Genomic DNA, 22,896 nt, shown 5'->3' on the forward strand with positions numbered 1-22,896 from the left:
TAGCTCTGTCATTGGAAGGCATGTATAGAACAGACAGCACCTGTAATTTTATAGTTCACCATAATTTTCAGGACACCAGCATGGACACCAGATTTTTGCAATAGACTACAGGTGCCCTGCGTGTTTTATAGAAAGTCTTACCTTACGAGGCATTTTCAGCACCTTTTACAGTAGCTCAGAAAGGTCCTGTTTGTGTTTGGCAGTCTGGGTTTTGTACCTCAGTTCTCCAGAAATACTCTGTTCCCTGAAACTGTGTTGTTAAGTACATAGGGGAAAAGTCCTACCATAATCCATTCAGTGTGATGAGATTTATAGAGCTCCTTCTGTAAATGCTGTGATCATTGTGTGCAGTGGCCATGTACTGTTATTTTTTTCTGCTTTCTTGTTCTACAKCTGTTTCTGGACTATTTATGCTACTAAAGAACTCAAAAATGACAGCAGTTATAAGACTTGTCCAGTCCCCAGGGTTACCTGTTGCACTGCAGTTGTTTTACAAAGAACAAAAGTTCTAGGTGGTATTGAACTGAAGTTCATTTTTCTCCATTCTCTGTATAGCTGCTGGGATCATTGCTGAACAGGTACTGCTGCTTGTAGTCTGGCTTTTTTGCTCTAGACATGACTGAGCATTATGTTCCAAACACATTTTTATTAGAGATGCAGTGCAGTATTAAATAATTTTATGCTTTAATCAGTTCTGTTTAAGGCTGTAAACTGGCTTAATCTTGAGTTAGAGTTGCAAGCTTTAGGATAAGTCAAAAAATACTGTTGTCTAGAATACAATGTAAATTCCTTGGGGCAGGAGCTGTGTTTGCATCTGCCTGATGTGTTTTATGTGCTCATACTTCTGTTAAAACAAAAAATCTATGCAGAGGGGAGGCCGTTTCTTTCAGTCACCTCAGGAGAATGAGATAACATCAGTAAATTCTACCCCTTGCACATACATTTGAATTGTGAGAGAATGAATTAGCCAACATGCAGGCCTTTCTAGTCCATTAATTAATTTATCTCTAGTGCACAGTGTGGGTTTGGGAGCTGGGTCCCACAGCATCATGGCATGTTGGATAATGTGATCTCATAAACTACTTACATAGGAAATCTGTTTGCAGAGGTAAGGATGTAGTTGTCCATGTATGGGGGTCGAGGCATTTCTTAGCATACACCCTGAGTAAATTAAAATAGACTTTGAAAGTGGTGATATAGAAAGAAACAATGATTTATAAGATGGGGTTTCAAGTTGGACTGGTTTTGACCCCCAACCACCAGTTGGCTTTGATGGAAGAAAATTGTGTATGTTCATTAATTGTCACTGTTGCCTTAAAGCGGCAGGATAAAGGCCCTATGCATTTAGGTATATGAGCAGCTGGAAAAACCTTCATGCATGTGGAATTTTGCACCTCCTCTTGACAGAAGTTTCTGTCGTCATCCAGCATGTCATTGCATTGCGTCTTTGGCTGCTATGAATATGCTTGGACTGTTCAGCTTCCTAAATAATTTGAAGTCTTCCCATACCTAAACTGGAAGTCTTGCAAGAAGTCAAGGCTCCTTTTCTTAGTCTTAAAAGATGATGAAAGTACACTCACAGGTCATACTGTCTATCTTTGGACTATGTGTAAGGAGTTTAAACTTCTGAAAGTTACTTTGATGCTTCCAAGAATTTCTGGTTTTTGGCTTGAGAAGTGTCATTTGCTTATGCCATGCTTCTCTCTGAATTTGTAAACCCAAACAGTCCCAGTAACTAAGTAACAGCACAGCTGAATGTTTTCATAAAAACAATGTTGCTGCTTAGAGATGTGATTTACAACSTAAGTGTGTCTGTACATATATACGGAGGCAAAAAGTGATGATGACCTCATCTTCAACAARCTCAAAAACCCTCGGTTTTTTGGCCCCCAAGCCAAAGACAAACGTACTGTAAGCAGACACAGCTCCATTGACTTCACTTGCAGTATTGCCATTAATATCAGTGCTCACTTAATTGCTGACATAAGCCTGTTTGTAGTGAGCAATCCTGGAACTGTAAACCCAAAAGAAAAAATGGATMATGTTGCATGTTTCCTGGTATCTTCACATTGAGAAAAGAAGGAGAAACTAGTTAATAGTCAGGATTTTATAAATAAATCTGCCCCTTTTTAAAAAAAAATAATATTTTTTATATTGTTTTGTTATCAGGCTCTTCTTAAATGAATTTAACAGTGCTCAGACCATGCCCTTAGAATCAGTTGTAAGTGATGGCATATTACAATTACTAGAAACACAAAACAGACCTRCGTATTTTCTAACCTATTAAAAAAAAGTATCTTCCAGTACTTCTATTTGGAAAAAGTGTTTTTCCAAATTTCTCAGAATTTATGAGTARTGTTCCTCTGTTTTGTTCAAACAAGATTCCTGGTCACAAGCAGACTATTCTGATAAATTCTAGTACTTTATAGATGCTGCATGTAGGCCTCAGTTAATCTGTATCCATAATATTTTTAATTTCCAAATCTTCTACTTGCATGCTTGTACAGTACTGAAACAGTTATTAATCTTTACCAGAAAGAAAACTTTCTATTTGTGTAATATTTATTGATGTTAAACCCACATTATATCAGCACAACAGTCCAAAGTAATGATAATACATTTTTTATAAATACAAGTAAAAAGTGGCAAAATAATGCTAGTGAAGCTAAACAAAAAAGTAAATTAGCATGTCACAGTAGAGGAAAATTTGGCAAAAGATATGACATACTACTAGAATAGAATCAGATTATTCCCACTTGTYAGACTATGCCGTTACTCTAGATTAACCATCCCCATCACTAGTCATATCCTGCACCAGAATAGTACTACCTTGTGTGCTAAAGTTTATTAGTCACTAAAAAACAAAACAAACTTTGTGTACTTACAAAGCAATACACGTATAGCAGTAATGCAATATATGGTGTACACAATTACAAAATTAAAAAAAAAAAAAACCCAACAAAAAAATATCCTAAGTACAGGACTTCTGAATAAATGAACTGAGATAAAAGATTTCAACACTTTTATTATAAATAATGAAAGATACCATATATGTGCTTCATATAAGGAATACAGTGTTTTCCTTTTCTAGCATGTATCGTAGTTCGTACCATCAAACACTCATTTTCCTTGTCAGGCCTAGTATTTCTTCCATCCATTCTCCCTCCCTCCCCTTCAACTGAAATTCATTTGGTTCTAATTTAAAACTACCTAGTCAGGTGTGACCTAAGTGGGGCTCCACTGCCATGTGGATTTGCTTTGCATTCTGAAAGTAGCCTTCAGGCTTTTCACCTGTAGTGCACAGTCTCTACTCCTCAATAGAACTGTCCTTTGCCTACAGTCAGGAGAAGGGAAAAAAAAAATCTACCAGAGACATGTTACGTTAAGAACAAAAGCAAATAGAGCAAATTGGATGTTTTTGCCTATCTTCATTTTTTCTACTTCCTCAGATTTGCAAGCCTATCACCTGTGGTGTATACTTGTCACTTAAAATCCATATTGCAGTTTCAACCCATTTTTCACTTACTATACATTTCTAAAATCCTCATACATATTACACAAGCTTTAAACAGTCAAACATCCCATACACTCCCTAGTTTTCAGCTCACCTTAGAATTTCAGAACCTTGAATGGGAGTATTACAAGATTACAGACTACTGTCAGAAAAGCCAAAGAGTTTCAACTTCTTGTCCAGTCCCCCTCCCACCCCTTGCAGTAACTCACTGCAGTGGTTCATACTATCAGCATTTTTTCCCCATCTAGTTACCAAGGCGTAATCGGGAGTAGATTGTTGCTATGTGTCAGCTCTTCTTTGTTGTCCTGCAGAAGTTAAATTACTTCTGCTTAGACTGCCTTTGCTATATGTTTGTAAATAAGCCTCCTCCTAGATGGCAAAAAGGAAAAACACAGATGAATTGAAAGTTAGGGTGTTGATGTCCATACTAATAGCATTGAAAGAAAGATTTTTTTCCATTGTTGAATAGAAAGCATTTTGCAGAGATACAGTATTTGCATTTCTTTTCCTTGTCCCTTCCTGTTTTATTCTTATAATATTGCACTTGTTCATTGTAGCTGTCAGAATGCGTAGCCATTTTAGAACTGTTGATAACCCTTGAAGAAAACATCTTGCACCGTTAAGATTGTGTAGCATTTACTTACTGCTTACGAAGGTATGTAGTGAAAAATCTTTCTCTCTGATGCATTTTGGCCTCTATGAAAAGGGTTCTGAAGCAACATAGGTTAAGGAACTGGTGAGTGTGATTTGTTGTGCAATGTGTACATTTCTATTAATAATCTATCTATTCTTCTAATTTGGTATAATGAATAAGGAATACATGGTTACTGTGTTTGTTGTTTATCTTTTGTACATGAAGGTGTCTGCCCTTGCATAAAGTGACGTAGGAGTATCATTGGTCAAGGCAATGGCTTTCAGTGTTTCTGCTTTGAAAGGAAATGATGGAAGCGGCAGTTGAATCTACAGATCATCACTCTCTACCAGGCCAGGCTGCATTGTCAGGTGGACTGGATTTGCTTCGGGCTGGAAAGCTGCTTTGATGTCAAGTCCTTGGTCAACAAGAGCAGCATATCGGCTGGCTGAGGGCCGCACCTTCTTTGGCTTGGTCTGCTGAGGTGGTTGTTGCCACTGAGCTATAGATTAACAAGGAAAGAAAAAAATGTTAGCCCTTTTGAGCTGTGCACCAAAGCCAGATGCCTAGTCAACCCTTTGTGAAGGAGATACTAATTTCTGAGAAGCAGAAAACCATGATATCAAAGGTAAACTTGTTTAACTTCTTGGCGTTTTTTTTATTTTTTTCTCAGTATCTAGTTTCACCTTCAAATGTAAGTAAATACAACAGTCTGTTTATTTTTGGGATTGCTTTCTACATTTCCTTGTGCCACTGAGAAGAGTGACAGCAAGGAGGTTGTTTCTGTGCACTTACATTGTAGAAATAGGCCTGTTCTAGGGTTAGTTGTTGCATATAAAAGGAAATGGTCTGGTTGCTGTTGTCGCCGCTTGTGTGCTGAAGAACGCTGAGCCAAGTCTCTAATTCACAATCCTCACTTCCACCACCACCCCAGAAACCATCCTTTATCAGTCTCTCCCCTCCCCCCTCTCCATTAATTCTTGCTATGAGAAGACTGGTAAGAGACACTGCTTTATGAAAACATTCACTACATAAGGGGCTGCTTTGGAATGAACTAATTATGCAGAAAGCCATAAAAACACCTACTACACTTTTGGCAGCTGTCACAGGTGTATTACAGACTAAAGTACAAAAGAATACAAATGGTTAGAGAAGTGCCAGCAAAACAACAGTAATAATGTTCCACAAAGATAATATAATCATGCTGTTATCTGTTGTTAATTAGTTATATTTAATGTACTAAGCAAAAACAGAAAGCATGCATGCTTGTTTTGCTTTAGGTGTCTGTCTGAAAGATGATGAAATATACTTTGACAGAGCATTTGTTGTCTTGAAGTGGATGTTTACTATTGAGGAGAAACTATAAACAAAAGAAAGAGAGACCAACGTAAACCATTCGGTAAACAATCCAAAACTTGTAGAACTGTTGTTTTTGGGGGGATTAATATGATCATGAAAATTGAAACCACTTACTATAAACATCCAGCCTGGCGGTGCAAGACACAATCCCAGCCTCATTCTTAGCTGAAACAGTGTACCAGCCAGCATCCTCCTTTGTAGCGCCCTGAATAAGCAGGCAAATGTAGCCGTAGTTATCCTGGTGCATGCTAACCAAAAGAAAARTAGAACATTATTATTTAAATGGCAAACCAGTGTAGGCTATTTTAGAATGTCATTATAAACTGACCCAATCTTAGTTACAGATTGATTGGAGTCCACTTTTAATTAAAATGGAACTTTCTCTGAAATTAGCAAGTAGACAATAAAGCCTTGAGTATGCTTGACAATTTGACAGTTTAATATCCCRTACTGAAATCTAAGAAGAAAAAACACATGAAGCAACTTTTCCTTTCCAGTTACAGATTAAGACATCTGGAGTAGCAGGAACAACAGATCTTACCCAGGCTTTTTGTGGAAAGGATAAAAAAAACTCGAAGATCTTGAAACATAAAATATTGAATCTTAGCTGACTGTTCAGCAGAATTATGAATCAGCGTTTCTGCTGAAAAGCACATAGCATTCCTTTTGAACCTTGACTTTCACCAGCAAATTTCTGTAGTCTTGGTTCTGGAAGGGTAAAGCAAGTTCTCCTCTTGCTTAGAGTGCAAAGAGAGTTGTGTAAGTCTAATGATAGAAAACAAGTAACATTTTGTTTCTGGCTCAGCCACCTGGCTGGCTGCGAGTTTGAATAGRTGTCATAAATTATCACAATCACTAGTTAATATTTATGAGATGCTTTTTTTTTTTTACACAAAGTGTTCATGTGACCTTTTAGGTTTTTATTTGTTTTACGGGATAAATCATCATTGAAGTTACACATAGGGATATTATTCTAAGTCAGTCTAACCTCACTCGGTCGGTGTTGTATGTAAGTGACTCATTCTCTTTCTTCCAAAATATCTGAGGAGATGGCTCCCCTGAGATTCGACACTCCAGTCGCACTGGGAATCCCTCAGTCACACCTGTGTTTTGTAGCTTCTCTATAAACACAGGTGCTTTTTGTACTTCCTTGGCTGTGAAAATAAAGATTGCAGTTATGTTGACATTTGTCTATGAAAATATAGCCTTTCTTTCAGCAGTGTGCTAAAAACAATCATGAAAGACCTAAGTGGCAGGAAATGTAAGTTTGTCTTTAGTCACGAAGCTCAGTCCTGGTTCCTCTGAAGAAAACAGTGCTATCTTTATTTAAACAGGGAGAAAAACGAGTGCCAAAAAGCTGATTCTTCCCTAAAATAATTGAAATGTAGAGCATGACAACTACATAAATTGGCTGCATTATGTTTGGTAAAAATCATATACCTTCATATATCACAAAAGTATGACTTTTAACTGAAGAAGGAACTGCTCTACCAGAAAACTGCAGTGGCGTTAGACTGTTATGCTGTGAAATGCACAAGCCATATCCTGCTGGGTGCCCAGGGATAGGAGTGGGTCTGTGCAGATTGTCATTACAAAGAAACATCCAGGGAAATAGTCTGCTTTGTGGCCTCGGGCCAACAGCCCCCTTTTCTTAACTGCATGCACAGACATTACGTGCCAGTCACTTTATGCCACAATGTAACATGAATAGCTCATCTATAAATACACTCTAGTTCTGTTACTGCCAGGTTTCCTTTTTCTACTCCCCACCCCTCAACGTGTCATTTGACATCACTCATGTTTTCTTTTTTCATGCTATCCTGGCAGTACTCAGCCTGAAAGCTTACCATGAAGATATTACCTGCAACAGTGAGCTCCAGGCTGAAAGAATTTTCACCAGCTCGGTTGCTGGCAATGCACGTGTAGATTCCAGCGTCTCTCGATGTGACTGGTTCTATGATCAAGGAGTGCACCCCATTCTCACGCACCAACATTTTGTGAGAGCTGTCAGGGCGAATTGGTCTGCCATTGAGTTGCCAGCTTAAGTCTGGAGTTGGTAATCCACTAACCTTGAGTGTAAAGAGAATAATGGGAAATTGTTTTAGCCACATGAAACGCTGGAGGATTCCTGACTTGTTACTTCAGGGAAGTTTGGTTTTGTTTGCTACTGCAGGTGTACCAAAAGATTTAAAGATCTAATTCTGTCCTGACTTACACATTGAGTCAGTTGTAGTCATTTACTTACTTTCTGGCCAACTCCCTGAATTCCATGATGTCTCATGGGCGCGACTGAAAAAAGATCAGTGTTTAGATAGGCTAGAAGCTAAATAATAATATATTGCAAAACAAAAGGCAGGGTGACACCTTTTGTCTTTTTTATTGTTTGCTCTTCAGGTGGAATGAGAAGATTAGCTTTCTAGATTAGCTTCTTGTTGGAGAACTTGCAGATCAAAAGATGTGAGCTGACTAATGACCTCTGAAGTTCCATTCCACCTAGGTGTACCCTAGCGACAGCACCACCTRCACTAGTTAATGCTTGGTCTACGTGAACAAGCCTTGTACCTTTGAAAGCCGTGCCACTTGCTGAGGGGACTTCTTGAGAGCTAACAACTTCTCCCAGACAGGTCAGCATAAAGTAAACAGAAGTCACCCAAGCCTGAATTATTTCTGCTAAGCAGAGTCATAAATCAGGCTTATAGTGTTTGGAACTTCAAACTGGGGTTGAAAACTCAAGCAGTAAAAGGACTTAAAGTGTAGAAACACATTATCTTTATAGTGTGTGCTGCTTCCCTCCACATCCCAGTGTAGCTGAATTCTATAAATCAGTTTACTGTGGCCTCTAAGATTTGCCTGAAGCACTTTCACTAGAGGGGAGGCAAACTTTTATTGTCCACTTACTCACTCATAAGCAATGAGATTAATTACCCTACTAACAGGTGCCGAAACTGCCATTAGGCAAAATAGCTTTGAAAAGAGACSAGTGTGGTTTTTGAGTCAGCTGATGTTATCAAAAGGCTGCTGCTACCCTTTGCATGACACTTGCCTTGCAGTCCATCCTGCATAGTTTTCCTTCTTGAACAGTCAAGTCTCCAGGAGCCTGCAGAAAATGAGGCCGGAAGAATCGTTCCTGAATTGGTTCATTTTCATCACCACTGTCCCTTGATCGAGATCGTGGTCTTAAAATAACATGAAATAAAGGTAAATTATTTTTTTTCTCTGCTAAATCAGAAGAACCATAATCACTTAYAAGACTGCTTTGAATTTTACACAACTTCTTTGACCTGTACCATAATCAACCCAACTTTACATACATACACTGGTAGCATTCGGCCCAAACTGAGATAAGTGACACTACAGTTATTTAATTTCTTTGATTTAATTCACATGTTGTGACAAAATGTGACCTATAAAACCATACTGCTACAGATTAATTGCTTGTAATATTAATTAATTTTATAAATGATAGTATTTTTGKTTAGAGAATCTTTAAATCACTGAAATGCAAATAAAACAAGTTGGCAGGCCTTGGCATGTACCTTCTGTTCCCCATTTCTWGTGTCCTGTGTATTCAATCCCCTCACTACTGCTGATTACACTAGAAAATAAATGGACTATTCATTAATCACGGTTCCCTTTCAGAAAATAAYGGCATCTAAAAGCTAACTCATCTCAATTGAGAAGAGATTTTTATAGGCTTATATTTTCTCATTCTGCACTAGTGACGACTGTACAGAAAATTCTGTGTATTGAATTGATGTGGATATATTTATTCCTCATTTAACAGTTTTTTGTATGAGATACTCTTGAACATTTTCAAAGCAACCCAACTGTGGAATCAAAAAAGTGAGAATTTCTGTTGTGAGCAATAAGAAGAACTTTGGTTGCTGATTTTTTTTTTTTTTTTTTTTTGCAAAGATATCATAAACAGTTTAATAAATAGTAAAAAGGAAAGAAAAATAACTCCTGTCCCCAGAAACAGTATCAATCACCTTAAGCTTCCATGATATTATTTAATCCATTTTCAGCACTGGCTATTCTTGCCTGTTAATTTAATCTACCAAATCTTTTTCTAAGTGGTTCCTCATTCCACTAGATTTTTGTTGCCATTGAAATTAGATTATTCAATTTGTGTGATTTTAGTTATAAGAGAATCTTGAAACAAAATTTTGTATCTGTTTTTGTCCTTGCCTGATCAGCTCCAGTGGATTCCATTCTAGAGGCAGCTGCTGCCTATGGCAACATCCTGTGTCAGGGAAGAGGAGCTATGCAAATATCCTCCAAAGACCACATTTATCAATGACACATTGCAGTGAAATTCTCTCTTCTGAGTCTCATGTTCTGCTAACTTTTGCTAATGTTTCTCTTTTGGCTGCTGCCTGCTGTAGTATAGGTGCCCATATGCATTTTCTACTACCCAAGGGCATTTCTCTTGGTTAAAATCATTCACAACAAAAAAATCTTGAAACTCTCAATGGTTATATTTGGAAAACAAGATGCTGTACTACTGCATGGAAGATAAAACACTCCAGCTGCATGCTCTGCTTCACTGAGGCTGYGGTTAATTACAGTTGCTTGAATTTGATTTATTTTGTCCTACTCTGTTGCCCTTTTCCTGATTTTGTTTTGTTTGAATTGGCCAGGCATCACCTTCGCTATGGTATTATCTCTTATTAGTAGATTACTGTTGACTTTTTAATGATCATAGTTTTCCCACAGCTATAAACTAAAGGCAAATGGAGAGGGCGGGGGGAGTTGTGTAGATATCTAGTCCGTGCTTCGTAAGCTCTTGTGAGGCTGTGCCAAACAGGCAAACTGGCACCACGGGAGTGTGAAAGCCACCATYTCATTGCTGCAGCTGCAGGAAAAGGCAGTTCTGGTCAAAACTGGGAGGTGTGTGGGGGTGGAATTTTTGCTAAATAAAATGGAAAACCAAGAAGTTAAGAATTTGTGACACAGATGTTGCATTTCTTTTTACCTCTTTGTAAGCTTACCCTAAAATCACAGACTATATTTTAGACCTTTTCCTTGAGAGGTGAAACTAGGGTCATTTTAATTCTGAAACATTTTGTGGTTTTGAAATAATGAAATTCGTAGAGCCAAGTGCTTCAGATGTCTAGGAATGACAAATTGCAACAGACTGGAATACACTTGGATCCATTGTGGGCTCTTTAGAGTTGCAAGGCGGACATCACATCGCACAGATTAGTTTCAGAACTGACATCATGTACTAAATGTGTCCAGGGGAGACACCATGGGTTGGTATGGTTCACTGCGCTGGGAATTTCAGTGAGCAAGAATCTGGGGAAGACTTTATGACTGACCATATGGTAATGATCACTAATTTGGAATAAAGGAGATTAAGTTTAAATTAATCCCATAACTGAGAGCAGGGTGATAGGGATGTTTAGTTTTTAAATCTTCCTTAAGTCTCATGCATTTTAAGATTATTTGGGACTCTGGCTGACATGCTTAGGTGACACAATATTTGTTGAGCATCTTGTCATCTAAGGGATTGAGTCCAAGCTTTGTACACATCAGAAAATTAAAAAATGGCCACCCACATCAAGTGATGCTAAGAAGGTGATGTTTGTCAGCAAAGCAAATTTCAGAAAAATACATTAATAGTGAAATAAAACCCTAGAGTTCTGCCAGAACACATTCTGTAAAAGATTAAATATACTTCAGGAAAAAGCCTGTCAACAGTGTAACAAGTCATAAAGTTCATTAAACTAATAATTGCATTTGTAATAAACAAAAGGTTTTATTGCTCTCAAGCAGAAAAGCTTATAGAAATAATAAATGCCGCAGGAATATTACTTATCAAAAGTGTGTGGCAATAGACATGACAAATATCACAGTAAATGAGGGAACACAGTAATTTGGGATATCACAATAGAAAAGCCTGTCCTAGGAAGGTTTTATGTGCTTCCCTTTCATCAGTCTTGGGTGAACCCTCAGGTAGGAGTAATGGAACTGTCACTAAACAGAGATAGTGTGAGTGCTTACAGAAAGTGCTTTTCCGGAGCAAAGATAATGGGATAGGCCCTWCACATGGTAAGTTTACAGGAAATAAGAATCCCCAATAACTGCCCTAATTTTAATTAAATTGCTCAATGGAAATCTCTTATTTATAATCCATTACTCACTGGACACCCAACCCAAAGCAATAGCAGCTGCTTGAGTGCCTGTCTCCATTAGACAATAAAATACCAGCCATAAGTGCCTTGGACTTTGAATGCATTTGGAGAGATTGAAAAGAGCTTCCTCCATTATTACCTGAGGGTTCTGTCCATCCCAGAAAGAGAGACATTTTATCCGGCAGGAGTGGCAGCTGCTGGATGCTTTCACCCCTTCCTACCTTCCTGTTGTTGTTGTTTTTAAAGGTCTTTCCCCTTTGTCACCCCATGGGCACTGACTTATTCAGYTGAAACCTGATTCTTCATGGCAGCTTTTCCCTTCAGGGGTAACAAGGACTTTCCATTTTTTACCCATTCTTTACAGGTGCCAAATGCATTAGTGACTGGACAGGCTACACCAGATGGCCCCAGCTTTTTCTGTCTGTTACAGTGCAGCCCAGGCAGGTTGTTTCCTCCATGGGCACTCTGAGCTTTGGGCTTAGCAGGCCTAAGGGGGCACATTGCAGACAGAGTTGGTGGCCATCTCAGAGAAATGCTGGGACATGCTTTCAGGGCTACAGTTTGTGCTGTGCAGGAATAAGACTGTCAAGATCTTTTAAACAACCAACCTCACTTCCTAGCACTTTATAGCTATCAATATGGGGGGAAGAGAGCCTGTTTTGCATGCAGCAGTTCTACAGTACATAGTAGTACCACTACTAACTGTTACAGAAATCCTTCCCTGGATGTACAATTACATGTACTCTATATGTTAGCTGGGCAATATTGAGATTCCGTGGCTGTTGTGACCATTTAGCCAAGCACAAGCCTTGTTACAGCAGAATGCAAAAACCAGAGCCCTCACACTCCCTTGAAAGCAGTTTTGGTAACTGAAATGAAATTTTTTGTATCATCTGAAGCGGTCTAAGCTGTACTAAAGAAAGAGCCTCATAAATGCTTTGGGTAAAGAAAGAAAATTATTTGAATGGAAAATTCCCTTCTATGGTCCAAAAACATAACCCAAAGCTTTGTATATGAATAATTGTAAGCTCACCAAAGATAAGTTTAATACTTTATTTCTGACTCATAATTCCTTATAAGACCCTGAACCAACATATTAAATACTGAAATATTTCACATGTAAATCTGATAAACCTCTTTGGCAAGCAGTTATTTCTGCTGTTTCTTTAAATGAATTTAAATTTCTTTAAATGAGAAGCTGCAGAAGACAGAGATTCCTGGTAGAATCCTAATCAGGTGAAATATTTTTATTTATTTATTTTATTTATTTTTAAAAAGCCTAAGTGACAAGAGCCTCCTCAACAGCTTAAAGTGCAATTTGAGATACAGAGTAACTAATGCACACCACAAAGAAAGGAAGAGGAGACAAGGAAAATTAAAGATGCATAAAAGTCATGTCATTTCAGAGGTTGCGTATACTTCTAAGTGTGCAAGCTCTGCAGCAATTTTCAGACAGCAGAGGTCACATTTCTTCCTGAATGCCATACTTTTAAGTTCTCTGCTTACTTTACATTCATGATCTTACCACAGTTACTTTGCAGAGGCCAAATTATTAACAGGGAAAAAAAAGTATCAAATACCTTCTTATATGGGGCTGACCTGAAGGTGACCAAGGACTGCGGCCTCTTTGATTTACAGCTTGAACCATCAGCCTGCCCGTGCAACTCACTCTGCCCTGTTGTGATGGAGAGGAGGAACATTAAAAGACTTAAACCATGTAATAATAAATGTTCAACCCTATCTGTTCTTTTTTTGCCCACCCATTTTATCAATTTCCGATCTAACATGGAACAGACTGGAATGACTGTGACCATAATACATTCATGTTTTTTTTTAAAAAGATTGTGAGTACCACTGGCAATCAAGTCCTTTTTGACTGTTATTATTGTGAAAGGTTTCCCTGTGTATGGCAAGTGGGTAAAAGGACGAGTTCAAGGTCCTGGAAATGGCCCATGGTGATTGTTGGCAGTTAACAACAGGGTGCTGCCCTCAAAGTGGATTGATCTACTTGATCTGGTGTGSCCACAGCTCAAAAAAAACCCCATCAATGTAAAAACCAAAACAATTTGACAAGTACTTAACAGGTCCCCTCTGCAGAGTGAGCCTGGTTTGAGGAATTGTACTGAAAAGCTCAGCTGCACTGACAGACACTGGTGATAGCCAACTTATTTTCAATGAATGACAAATAAAACATGGTTCTGGTGGATTTGGTCCTCTTTTTTCTTTTACTGACAGGTTGTCCACCACAAGCACTAATCATAGTGGATTTGGGATGGGACTACTTGGAGCCAGACCTGCTGGCATTCAGGGCTCTGTGGAATTCACCTTGTAAGGAGTAAAAGCATCTGGTGGTCCTAATAAATAACAGCTCTGCCCCCTGGGCCAGYAGCAGTAAAGCCACATCCACATCAGCTTTGCAGCATATTTCAGCTCTAAGCTGTGAGCTCCACACTCGGGTCTGTCAGCATAAAAGTGACAAGTATTTTTATCACAGTAATTGCAGGGTTGCAAATAGCAGTTCTTTAGGAACTATCCAAAACCCATCAAAAAACAGTTTCACTGGGCTCACAAGCAGTCTTCAAATAGCAACAACTTTTGTGTTACTTCTAGACTGTTAGAATCTGTGTCCCACTTCTATTCCCATGACCCATTTAGTCTGCAAGAAAAATCCTTGCATTAAAATAAGCCATTGTGAAAGACCCACAGCAGTTCCTTATGTAAAAGCTTTTTTTTCCCCTTCTTGTTACAAGACTATTAAAGACATCTGGAACAAATGAATTTCTATTTTGGGCACCACTACATATTAATATTTTTCTGGCAGGTGATGAATACACATATTTTGGGATCATTTCTGCATATCTCAATACATGATGGTGTCACAAATGGAAACACAAAAGGGCAATAAGGAATTTGGATAGGGAAGGTTAAGCAGGAAGCCAAAGAATTTGGARAAGTTACAGGATGAAGAGGAAGGAAGCAATGATTGGAAAGGAATTAATGAGAAGATGTCCTAGAAATCAAGGGAACTCCAGCCTGAGGATGTGGGTGTGTAGTGCAAAGAAGCAGGGATAAAAAGAAAGAAGGTGAAAATAAGAACTCAACATGAGCCATACAGCWTATGGAAGGAGCTCAGTTAAGGGATGTGACCTGTAACTAAAGGCCTTAACCAGGCCAGGCTTTGTGTTTGTCTAGGCCCAGGGTCCATTTGCTTTGGATTAACTTCTATGGCAAATTTTACAACAAACCCCAGTGGTGTGTCAGAACTTTAATTCCAGCTCACTGCACTTTATGTAGTGGGCAATAGGGCTGGCCTTATTAACTACCATGGACAATCTCCAGAGTCTGTCAACAAGGCATTTTACACACGTAAATCCTATTGTATTAGGCCCGGTCATGTGATGGCATGAATTGGCAGAGCTTTAATGAACTGAATCCTTTGCTTTAATAAAACCAATTTCTATCAGCTGAAAGCATGCCTTTTGCTTCAGAGTTTGGTGATTCCAATAGCAATGACCAAAACACAGCAACAGCCTAGCAAATATCTACAAGTCTATCAGAGTTCTTATGTGAGCTCCCTTATATTGAAGTAGTGCCCTTTTTTAAGGAAAGGTTGCCAAATTTGTCTAAGTTTGTGATAGCTTTGAGATGTGGACAACTTTCCATTAGAATTGAGAAGGCTTTGCCAAAATTATTTCCACTCAAGATGACTTAAAAGTATTAGAATCTAGATCTTTGAGTATGGAAAGCTAGTATATTAACTCACAGCCCTTCTTTGCCTCCATTGTACTGTTAAATGCATAGTAAAAGCAAGCAAATAGTAGAAGAGATAAGTATGTTTGCCTGGGAATTACACTATTAAAAAAAAAAAAAAGATTAGAATGGGCTTGGTGAAACGCAGATGTTTTGTTTAGGGAGCCAGAGGAAGATGCTTCTGGTTCTTCTCCAAAGAGGGGGGAAAAAGCACAAATGCAGAATTTTGTCATTTAACAAAGCTGCTTTTTCAAGCTCCAAGCTGGGAACCTCACAAACCTAGCTCATTTTAGTACATCCAAAACCCCACTAACAAAGTAGTGCCATCAATGACCAGAACTGGTAACCTGGGTCACTTGTGTCATTGAATGAGCATTATGCAGGACAACTAATGCTCAAAAGTGGGCTGTAAATATTCAGGGACAGAGTACAGTGCCCAGAAACAAAGACAGTTTGTTCACCAAGTTCTCCAAGACTCCAGATTACACAGTAACAGTACACAGTGAAACTCTGTGCATGCACTAGGATGACACTTGGATGAAGATGACCAGGAGCCACTTCTTGCATTGAGCATGTATATACTTTTAAACCTGTTGTGAATTGTTACAATTTAAATGGTACCAAGTATTGTAACAATKCCATCTATGTGTAAAAACTCTCAGCTTGAACAAGTCCATGGGTTTGTGCTATTTCATTACTATTTCTCTTACTTATATATGTAGAAATAATAACCGAACTACCTATATTTAAGCACTGCAGTTTGTAGAATCTACTAAAAGCTGTTCTCTGTGTGTTGGCCATGTGTACAACCCCTTATATTCACAAGACCTCTGCAGTATGAGCGGGACTGACAAGTTAAAGAGTGAGACCGAAAGGGCAGTGTCGTGCTAAGTAACTTAGCAACGTGAATAACAGAGCACAACACTCCAGCTTAGATTAAACTCTGTCTCAGTGATACAGTTTGTTGTTCTACAGTGTGATTCTGCTTGCAGGCCTAATCTTGGCAAGATATTTGGCACTACAGAAGAAAATAATTCATTACATCCCAGAAGTTATGTTACTGCTTCAGTTTCTCACATGCAACTCTTTCCCCTCAATTTGCTGTAGTGTAGGAAAAGAGGATTGAAAAAGCTACTTGAACAGGGTAAGTGATCTGTAAGTTTAGCTGTGTCTAATGAACTGGTGGGTATGTGCTGTGTACCTCAGCTCTTCTATTGAATCTGCAAAGAGCAAAYGACAATGCTAAACCACTAATACTCTGTGTTTCGGAAAAACACTGTATAAGATCAACACAGGACACCATTCTGCCACATAACAGAGCTAGTTTTTTTTTTTTAACCTTATAGACTAGCAATCTGCCTAATGTAAGCATGTCAAGGTGTGATGTACTCCCATTCATTTCAAAAAATTGGCCTCAGTCAGTGAGTAGCATCAACAAAAGAAAATCAAATCACTGGACTCKGTTACTTCTGCTGGTAAACTGGATTTTTTTCTCCTTTTATATAAATGTGCTCTCCATGCTCAGTTAGAATACTGAGATGTTATCAGCTGAAACAACTAGTGGAAGAGTAATTAAAACTGACTCCCCTCCCCCTTGAAACCTCAAACCATAGGAAAAAAACTGCTGTTGAGTTGCTAATCCCTTGGAGATAGAAAGGTCCCACCCTACTGATGCAAGATGAAAACAGAAATCTAACTTGCATACTTTACMGTGACTTCATAATTTAATTAAATTGTGCATATGTGAGATGAGATAGTTTTCTGAAGATTTATGTCCAGAAGGATGTTTGCTCTGGAGCCAAACCTTCATTTACCTGTGGGTTAGCAGCCATAATAGTGTAATTCCCATCATCATCCAGGGTGGAGGCTGCAGTATGCAGTGAGCAAGTTCCATCAAGTTCTCTTTGAATTCGGTAGTGATCGCTTCGTTTAGAAATTTGCTTCCCATCTTTAAACCAATAAATCTGCAGGAAAAAACAAGGTACAGCTGGTAAGAGGTGGGTGCTCATTGTCATAATTTCTCAATTAATAGCACTAGCAAATCTTAACTGCTGAAAAACACTGGTAAACATTAAAAGAAAACCACTTTAATCAACTCCTCATTCCATGAGCCACTTTCACTAACAGTTACGAGTTTATCTGAGGACCAAAGAGAAAGAACAGCCTGAACATTTTCCAACAAAATGTACAAGTGCATAAGGGCTGAACATTTCAAGAACTGAAATTAAATGTCATTACAAAGAAAAGTTCTATTTCAGAGAAGATTGCTAATTTTATATTTATTTTGCTTAAATCTGAAGAGGTTGCAGAAAGAACTTAAGGATGCTATTGCTCTCTTTTCAGAAAATAAAAACATAAACCCAGATAATGATAGGCTTAATTAATTCAATAATGAATAAAATAGAAGCAATGATCTCATTGTTGAAACACCGTTTTGTCCCATATCCATTACGCTGACTGGACTGGACCAAAATGCCAGAGGGGATAGAGCTGCTCCCGCTGGCAGTGAGCAGCTCAATGTGTGGAGGGGCCAACTCAGCGTAAAGACATGATTGAAACTAACAGTGTCACCCTGGTGTGACAGGCCAGCTACGCCAGTGGACAGCTTTGCAAAGTAATAGGAAATGCTTCAAAGCAAACCAGCACACTGACATCCGTTAATGACTGCATGCCAACGCCAGCACAGCTCCAAGCTGCACTGAGCAGTTACATTAGCTATCCAACAGAGGTCTTTTCCAGTACTTTTGATACATAATTTTGTTCTCTGGCTGACCCAAGATATACTTTCAGTGAGCCAAAGAAATGATGTATGCAGGATAATATCTTATAGTAATCCATGAATTACAGAAAAAATGTRTATTTTTAGTGCCTCAAATTGAAGGGAAAAAATTGACCTGGATTTCAGGATTTGAAAAAAAATATTATTATAATAATGTAAAATCTCAAACTTCTATCTGCTGGAATCAAAAGTAAATGTTGTGTATGCATGAACACACACACAGGGATATCTGAAAAATGTTATACTAGGAAGGCTGTACTCAGCTGCCCAAACCCATATTTAAGTAGGACATTATTTACTTGTCATTTCTGAAATGTGTACTGCACCATGACATCAGTTGTGTTCAGAATTTCAAACACTTGTGCAGATACCTATGCCATTTTTATGAGGTCAGCTCATACAAAGTACAATGTATTTGTGCTGGTCCTGCKGGGACTATTTAGCGTGAGGGAAACACACACATTTTGCTCAGTCTCATTCTTGAAGTGCAAATTTAGGTCTTATGAGTGAGGAAAGAGTGATGGCTCTCTAGTTAGAAAATGAAGTGATGAAGCAAAGCATTATTCCATTCCTGTTAGGGTTTAATCTGCTGGTTTCTTCATATGTGTCAACATATTGAAACTTGCAATTCACTCACTTGGGGGGAAAAATAAGGATATACTTTTGAATTTCACAAAAAATGGGAGATTTTTTTTTGAGAAAATGAATGTAAATTTTCACAATAAATTTATTACTGTGTATGATTTTTATAACTAACAAGCATCATGCGTAAGTTGAAATGATTTCATTTCCTCAATAGCTGGTTATACTTGTTTCCCATTTTGTCTGTCAGCAGCCTTGCAGAGACTCTGTGGTCCTAACAAAAGATTAGTCATGTCTTCTTGTCTGCTGACAGAGCACTTACTGGAGATGCAAGAGATATTTGATCACTTATATACACATGCTAATGGGTGCTAAAACAACAGAGCTGCAAAAAAAAATGAGTTTGAACTTGCATGCTTTACATGTGTCATAATGTTGCTTGGAAATCTACTGCATTAAGTAGTAACTATTAAATAACACTACACTTATCAGAAATATCAGGAGACATGCATGGAAATACACACAAATATTAACTGAACCAGCTATCCAAACATCATGCCTATGTTGTCCAATACTTATTTCGACTAAGTTTAAAAACACTGGCATCCCATATGAGCAGTAAATTCTTAATATTACCTTTATCTGACATGGAGTTAATAAGTAAAACACTACCACTGCAGGAGACAAAGGCCCTTGCAGTAGAGTATTTTCTTTCTAGAATAATTTTAATAAATGTACCATTAAACTATGTAAGCACTGAACACTGGATCTGGATTGCTTCTATTTGCACCAGATTTTCAGAAACCAGTGCGTAGTGACTAGCAATACAATGGGATACATAGTACAAAGGGGGGTGTGATCTTGGGCAGCACAGTCATTTTTAATCACCAAGAATTATATTCAGCCATTTGAAGAGTGAGCAGTATGAGATTTATGCAACATTTGTGTCTCAATTAACCTCTTGCATGGCGTTGCCCTAATTCTGAAGAGCAATGATCCCGTAAAAAGAGGTATTCCATAGTCCCTCCTGTAGCACCATAGGTTTCTCATTTTGATGAGAAAATAGTTTTACATKACACCAAAGGTTGTAACGAAAAGTAGACTCAGATTTAAAAGGTCATATATATGAAGATGGAATTTTCACATCAGTATTCAATTTACATGGCGAGTTCAGGGGAAAAAATAATCAAGCCAATAACCCTGCTTAGAAAAATCCCTTGTAATGAATGCCAGATTTTAGAAACACTACAGTCCTTCCCTAAGCCATTCCCTGGCAGACCTGACAGAATACTTAGAAGGGAGGAGCTTCGAGTTAGTAAATTATTTCCAGCTTTTCATCTGCCAAAGTAAAAAAAAAATATTCACGAGCAACACTTCCAGCTTCAACAAATGACAGCAAAAGGGCAGCCCTCAGCCACTGAGSTTTTCACAATTGCTGTCTGGGCATGCCCTGAAGATGAGGGGGAGATAGAGCCTTGGCCTTTGCAAAGCCCAGCTAACAAGTAGCCATACAAGGGGACTGATATTGGTTCCATCCCAAGCAACTTAACAAATCACACAAGGCATCTTCCAGTGAATGCAWCAAAGGCCCACAGTTCCAGGTGCAAGAGCAAATCACTTCTTAATGTGCTTGCTTTGACACTGCAGGAAAACAGAACAGGGGYTGTGAGTCACAGCGCATTCACATCAGATGCTCCTCTGTAAAGGCAGCTTTGGGGGAAGTACTAAGAATGGGGTTTCTTGGCTGTGCAATCCTTATTGCCCCAGCGAGGGAAAGGAGACATCCTCTTTCATCTGTCTTAAATCAGACAGAGAAACTACACCTTAATTGGAAACTGTGGAAATTAGGGAATGGTGAAGTTGACTAAGGCTGACTCATAATAGGTTATCTAGCAGCTTAGTCATAAGCCTCAGGCAGAAGGAGTATCTCTGCACACACTGCATTTCTGCCAGCAACAGACCCATTTGTCTTTCACCCTTGTTCAGCACAACAGACTCTTACCTACGGTCATCTCAGAAGTCATGCTAGACGTGAAAATTTGGTTTCAGTCAGACTGGGCTTATCTTCTCAGTGTGTGTCTTCAGGGTAAAGCAGGAGTACTTTTCTGATATAAGTATACTGATCAACCCCACTTACTTTGCAGTGGTTCACATCATGTTGTGCTCTTGGAACACAGAACTGGATTCCTTTCAGATGAAACTAAGCCAGAAAATGTGCTCCAAGAACTCATCTAATATGCTGCATCTGCTTCAGTCTGTGGGATGAGATTAGAGCTAGCCTGGAGTAAAACCTTCTGAAATGTGTGCAGGGATGGATATTGCATTCCACAGATTTGCTTCTTCTGGTCTGCACTACTTGCTGATGTAAATGTAGCCCTTGTTCTCTGTTGTTCTTTCTCTGCTACCTGATAAAGTTGTTTGTTTTTTTTTTTTTTCAATTAACAGTTTGTACACTATCATACACATGTAGCATTGGGCATGTAAAGTCACTTGTATTTATCTCTGTACAAAATCCTCAATACCCGTAAAACTTACACTAGATGAGAGATTTGGATCTGAGTGCTGCTGTGAAGATCATATACAACAGGTTGGGCATCTTTGATCTTGTCTCAGAAGACAAGAGCCCCTATCCACGAGAGGTCACTCTAAGAGCTGCAAGGATCTCATGGGGAAGGCACCGGCTTTGGCAAGGGAGCTGAAGAAGCTGCTGCTRTTTGCCTGCTGCATAGTGAGTCAATTGATTGCCAAGCAAGTTTTGAAATGGTTACATGCAATCTTACCCAAGGAAGGCATTCTTCCAGACTACTGACATCACACAACTGGTACTTTTACATTTGCTTACAAGGAAATGCTTCCCAAACCCAACCCTTCCTCAGAAGTTCATCATTAAAACCTCACCATCATGTCTCATTTTGCTGTTGGGATATATGGAAGCTTGTGTTATTTTCTTATGCCTTCTTCTAAATTCCAGTAAAATTTAGTCTTATTAGTGTGTGTAAGTGCTGAGGAATGAGAGATACCACGCTGGCTCCTGAACTAGAACACACATATTTTGCATCAGCATGTTGCCATGCCTGAACTAGTTACCCATGCTAGCAAGATGAGGGGGATTTTTGGGACTCCTGTGGCAGCTCATGTGGGACTTTCTAGCATTGCACTGCATTCTGTCCTACAGATATACCCTGGAGGTAACTCTGAAAATGACAGAAGCATTACTTCCAGGTAAAATAACTGAGAAAAAATTCTCAGGAGGGAGTAACTGAGAGCAGAAGCCTCATAGTAAGATTTTTGACTAAATAACTCCAATTATGACAAAAGAGATTTGGCATTTTATGCCAGATAGGAGTCTTTCTTGTCAAATGTGAATGTCTCCTGTTCCTGTAAGATATAGCCCATATAGTCCAGAGCCTAATGCTAAAGTACCATCACAGAACTCTTCAGAGAAATTCTAGAAACATTTATCCTTTTTTCTTACCTTTGGCTTTGGATTTCCTGCCACTTTGCATGTAAATGTGACTGGCATTCCCTCAAAGATTTTGTAGTGCTTCAGCTTTATCTCAAAATATGGTGACATACTGTTATCAGTAGGTTCATCTCCATATTGCACTTCGTCATCTGATTCTTCCACAGGAGATCTCTCCAGCCTGTATTCAATTTCACTGATCAACCTTTGCTCAAAGCTGGAGACTTTATATTCCTGTCAAGTGAGAGGTAGATATTAGTGTCCAGCTTGAACACATTGCTCAGGAAGATATGTTCCTAATGTTTGGTTTTTTTTTTTTATTTTTCTGATCTTTAACAATCCATTAAGTTTTTACATATAAAAGGAAACTGTATCTTGTTGAAGAAAACCACTAAAATCCATGTCTCCAATAACTTTCCTATGAAACAATCGAGACATCTGGTATAAGGCAAAAACTGTATTTCGTGTTGTCTTAAGATCTAATTTATAAAGGAAAGAAAGTCATTGATTGCTTTCTTTCCATTTTTCAAAAAAGCCTCTAAGAGTATTCTGAGGCAGTTCATAAAGACAAAAGAAACACACTAATATTTCCTTGCGGGTACAGACAGATTTAGGGTGGGTTTTGTTTCCAGATGGCTAGGAGACCATATGGTTCACATCTGCTATTTGCATAGAACTGTA

At 38.6% G+C, this 22,896-nt stretch overlaps 1 protein-coding gene across 1 annotated transcript in view; it reads right to left on the minus strand.

The window, feature by feature from the left end:
* Positions 1-2,471: 2,471 nt before the first annotated feature.
* The window catches only part of PALLD (palladin, cytoskeletal associated protein), a gene marked incomplete at its 5' end in the record, with an annotated part of 143,027 nt that continues 122,602 nt past the window's right edge, over positions 2,472-22,896 (minus strand). Inside the window, 8 exons of the mRNA XM_057378286.1 lie at positions 2,472-4,647; positions 5,619-5,752; positions 6,493-6,658; positions 7,366-7,573; positions 8,548-8,680; positions 13,222-13,316; positions 17,206-17,355; positions 22,228-22,449. Coding sequence (XP_057234269.1) covers positions 4,475-4,647; positions 5,619-5,752; positions 6,493-6,658; positions 7,366-7,573; positions 8,548-8,680; positions 13,222-13,316; positions 17,206-17,355; positions 22,228-22,449 — 1,281 coding nt within the window. The remainder of the gene's footprint in view (positions 4,648-5,618; positions 5,753-6,492; positions 6,659-7,365; positions 7,574-8,547; positions 8,681-13,221; positions 13,317-17,205; positions 17,356-22,227; positions 22,450-22,896) is intronic.

Source organism: Malurus melanocephalus, unplaced genomic scaffold (assembly GCF_030028575.1).
Source record: "Malurus melanocephalus ecotype Western Australia unplaced genomic scaffold, MMel_1.1 scaffold_352, whole genome shotgun sequence".
NCBI classification, from domain to species: domain Eukaryota; kingdom Metazoa; phylum Chordata; class Aves; order Passeriformes; family Maluridae; genus Malurus; species Malurus melanocephalus.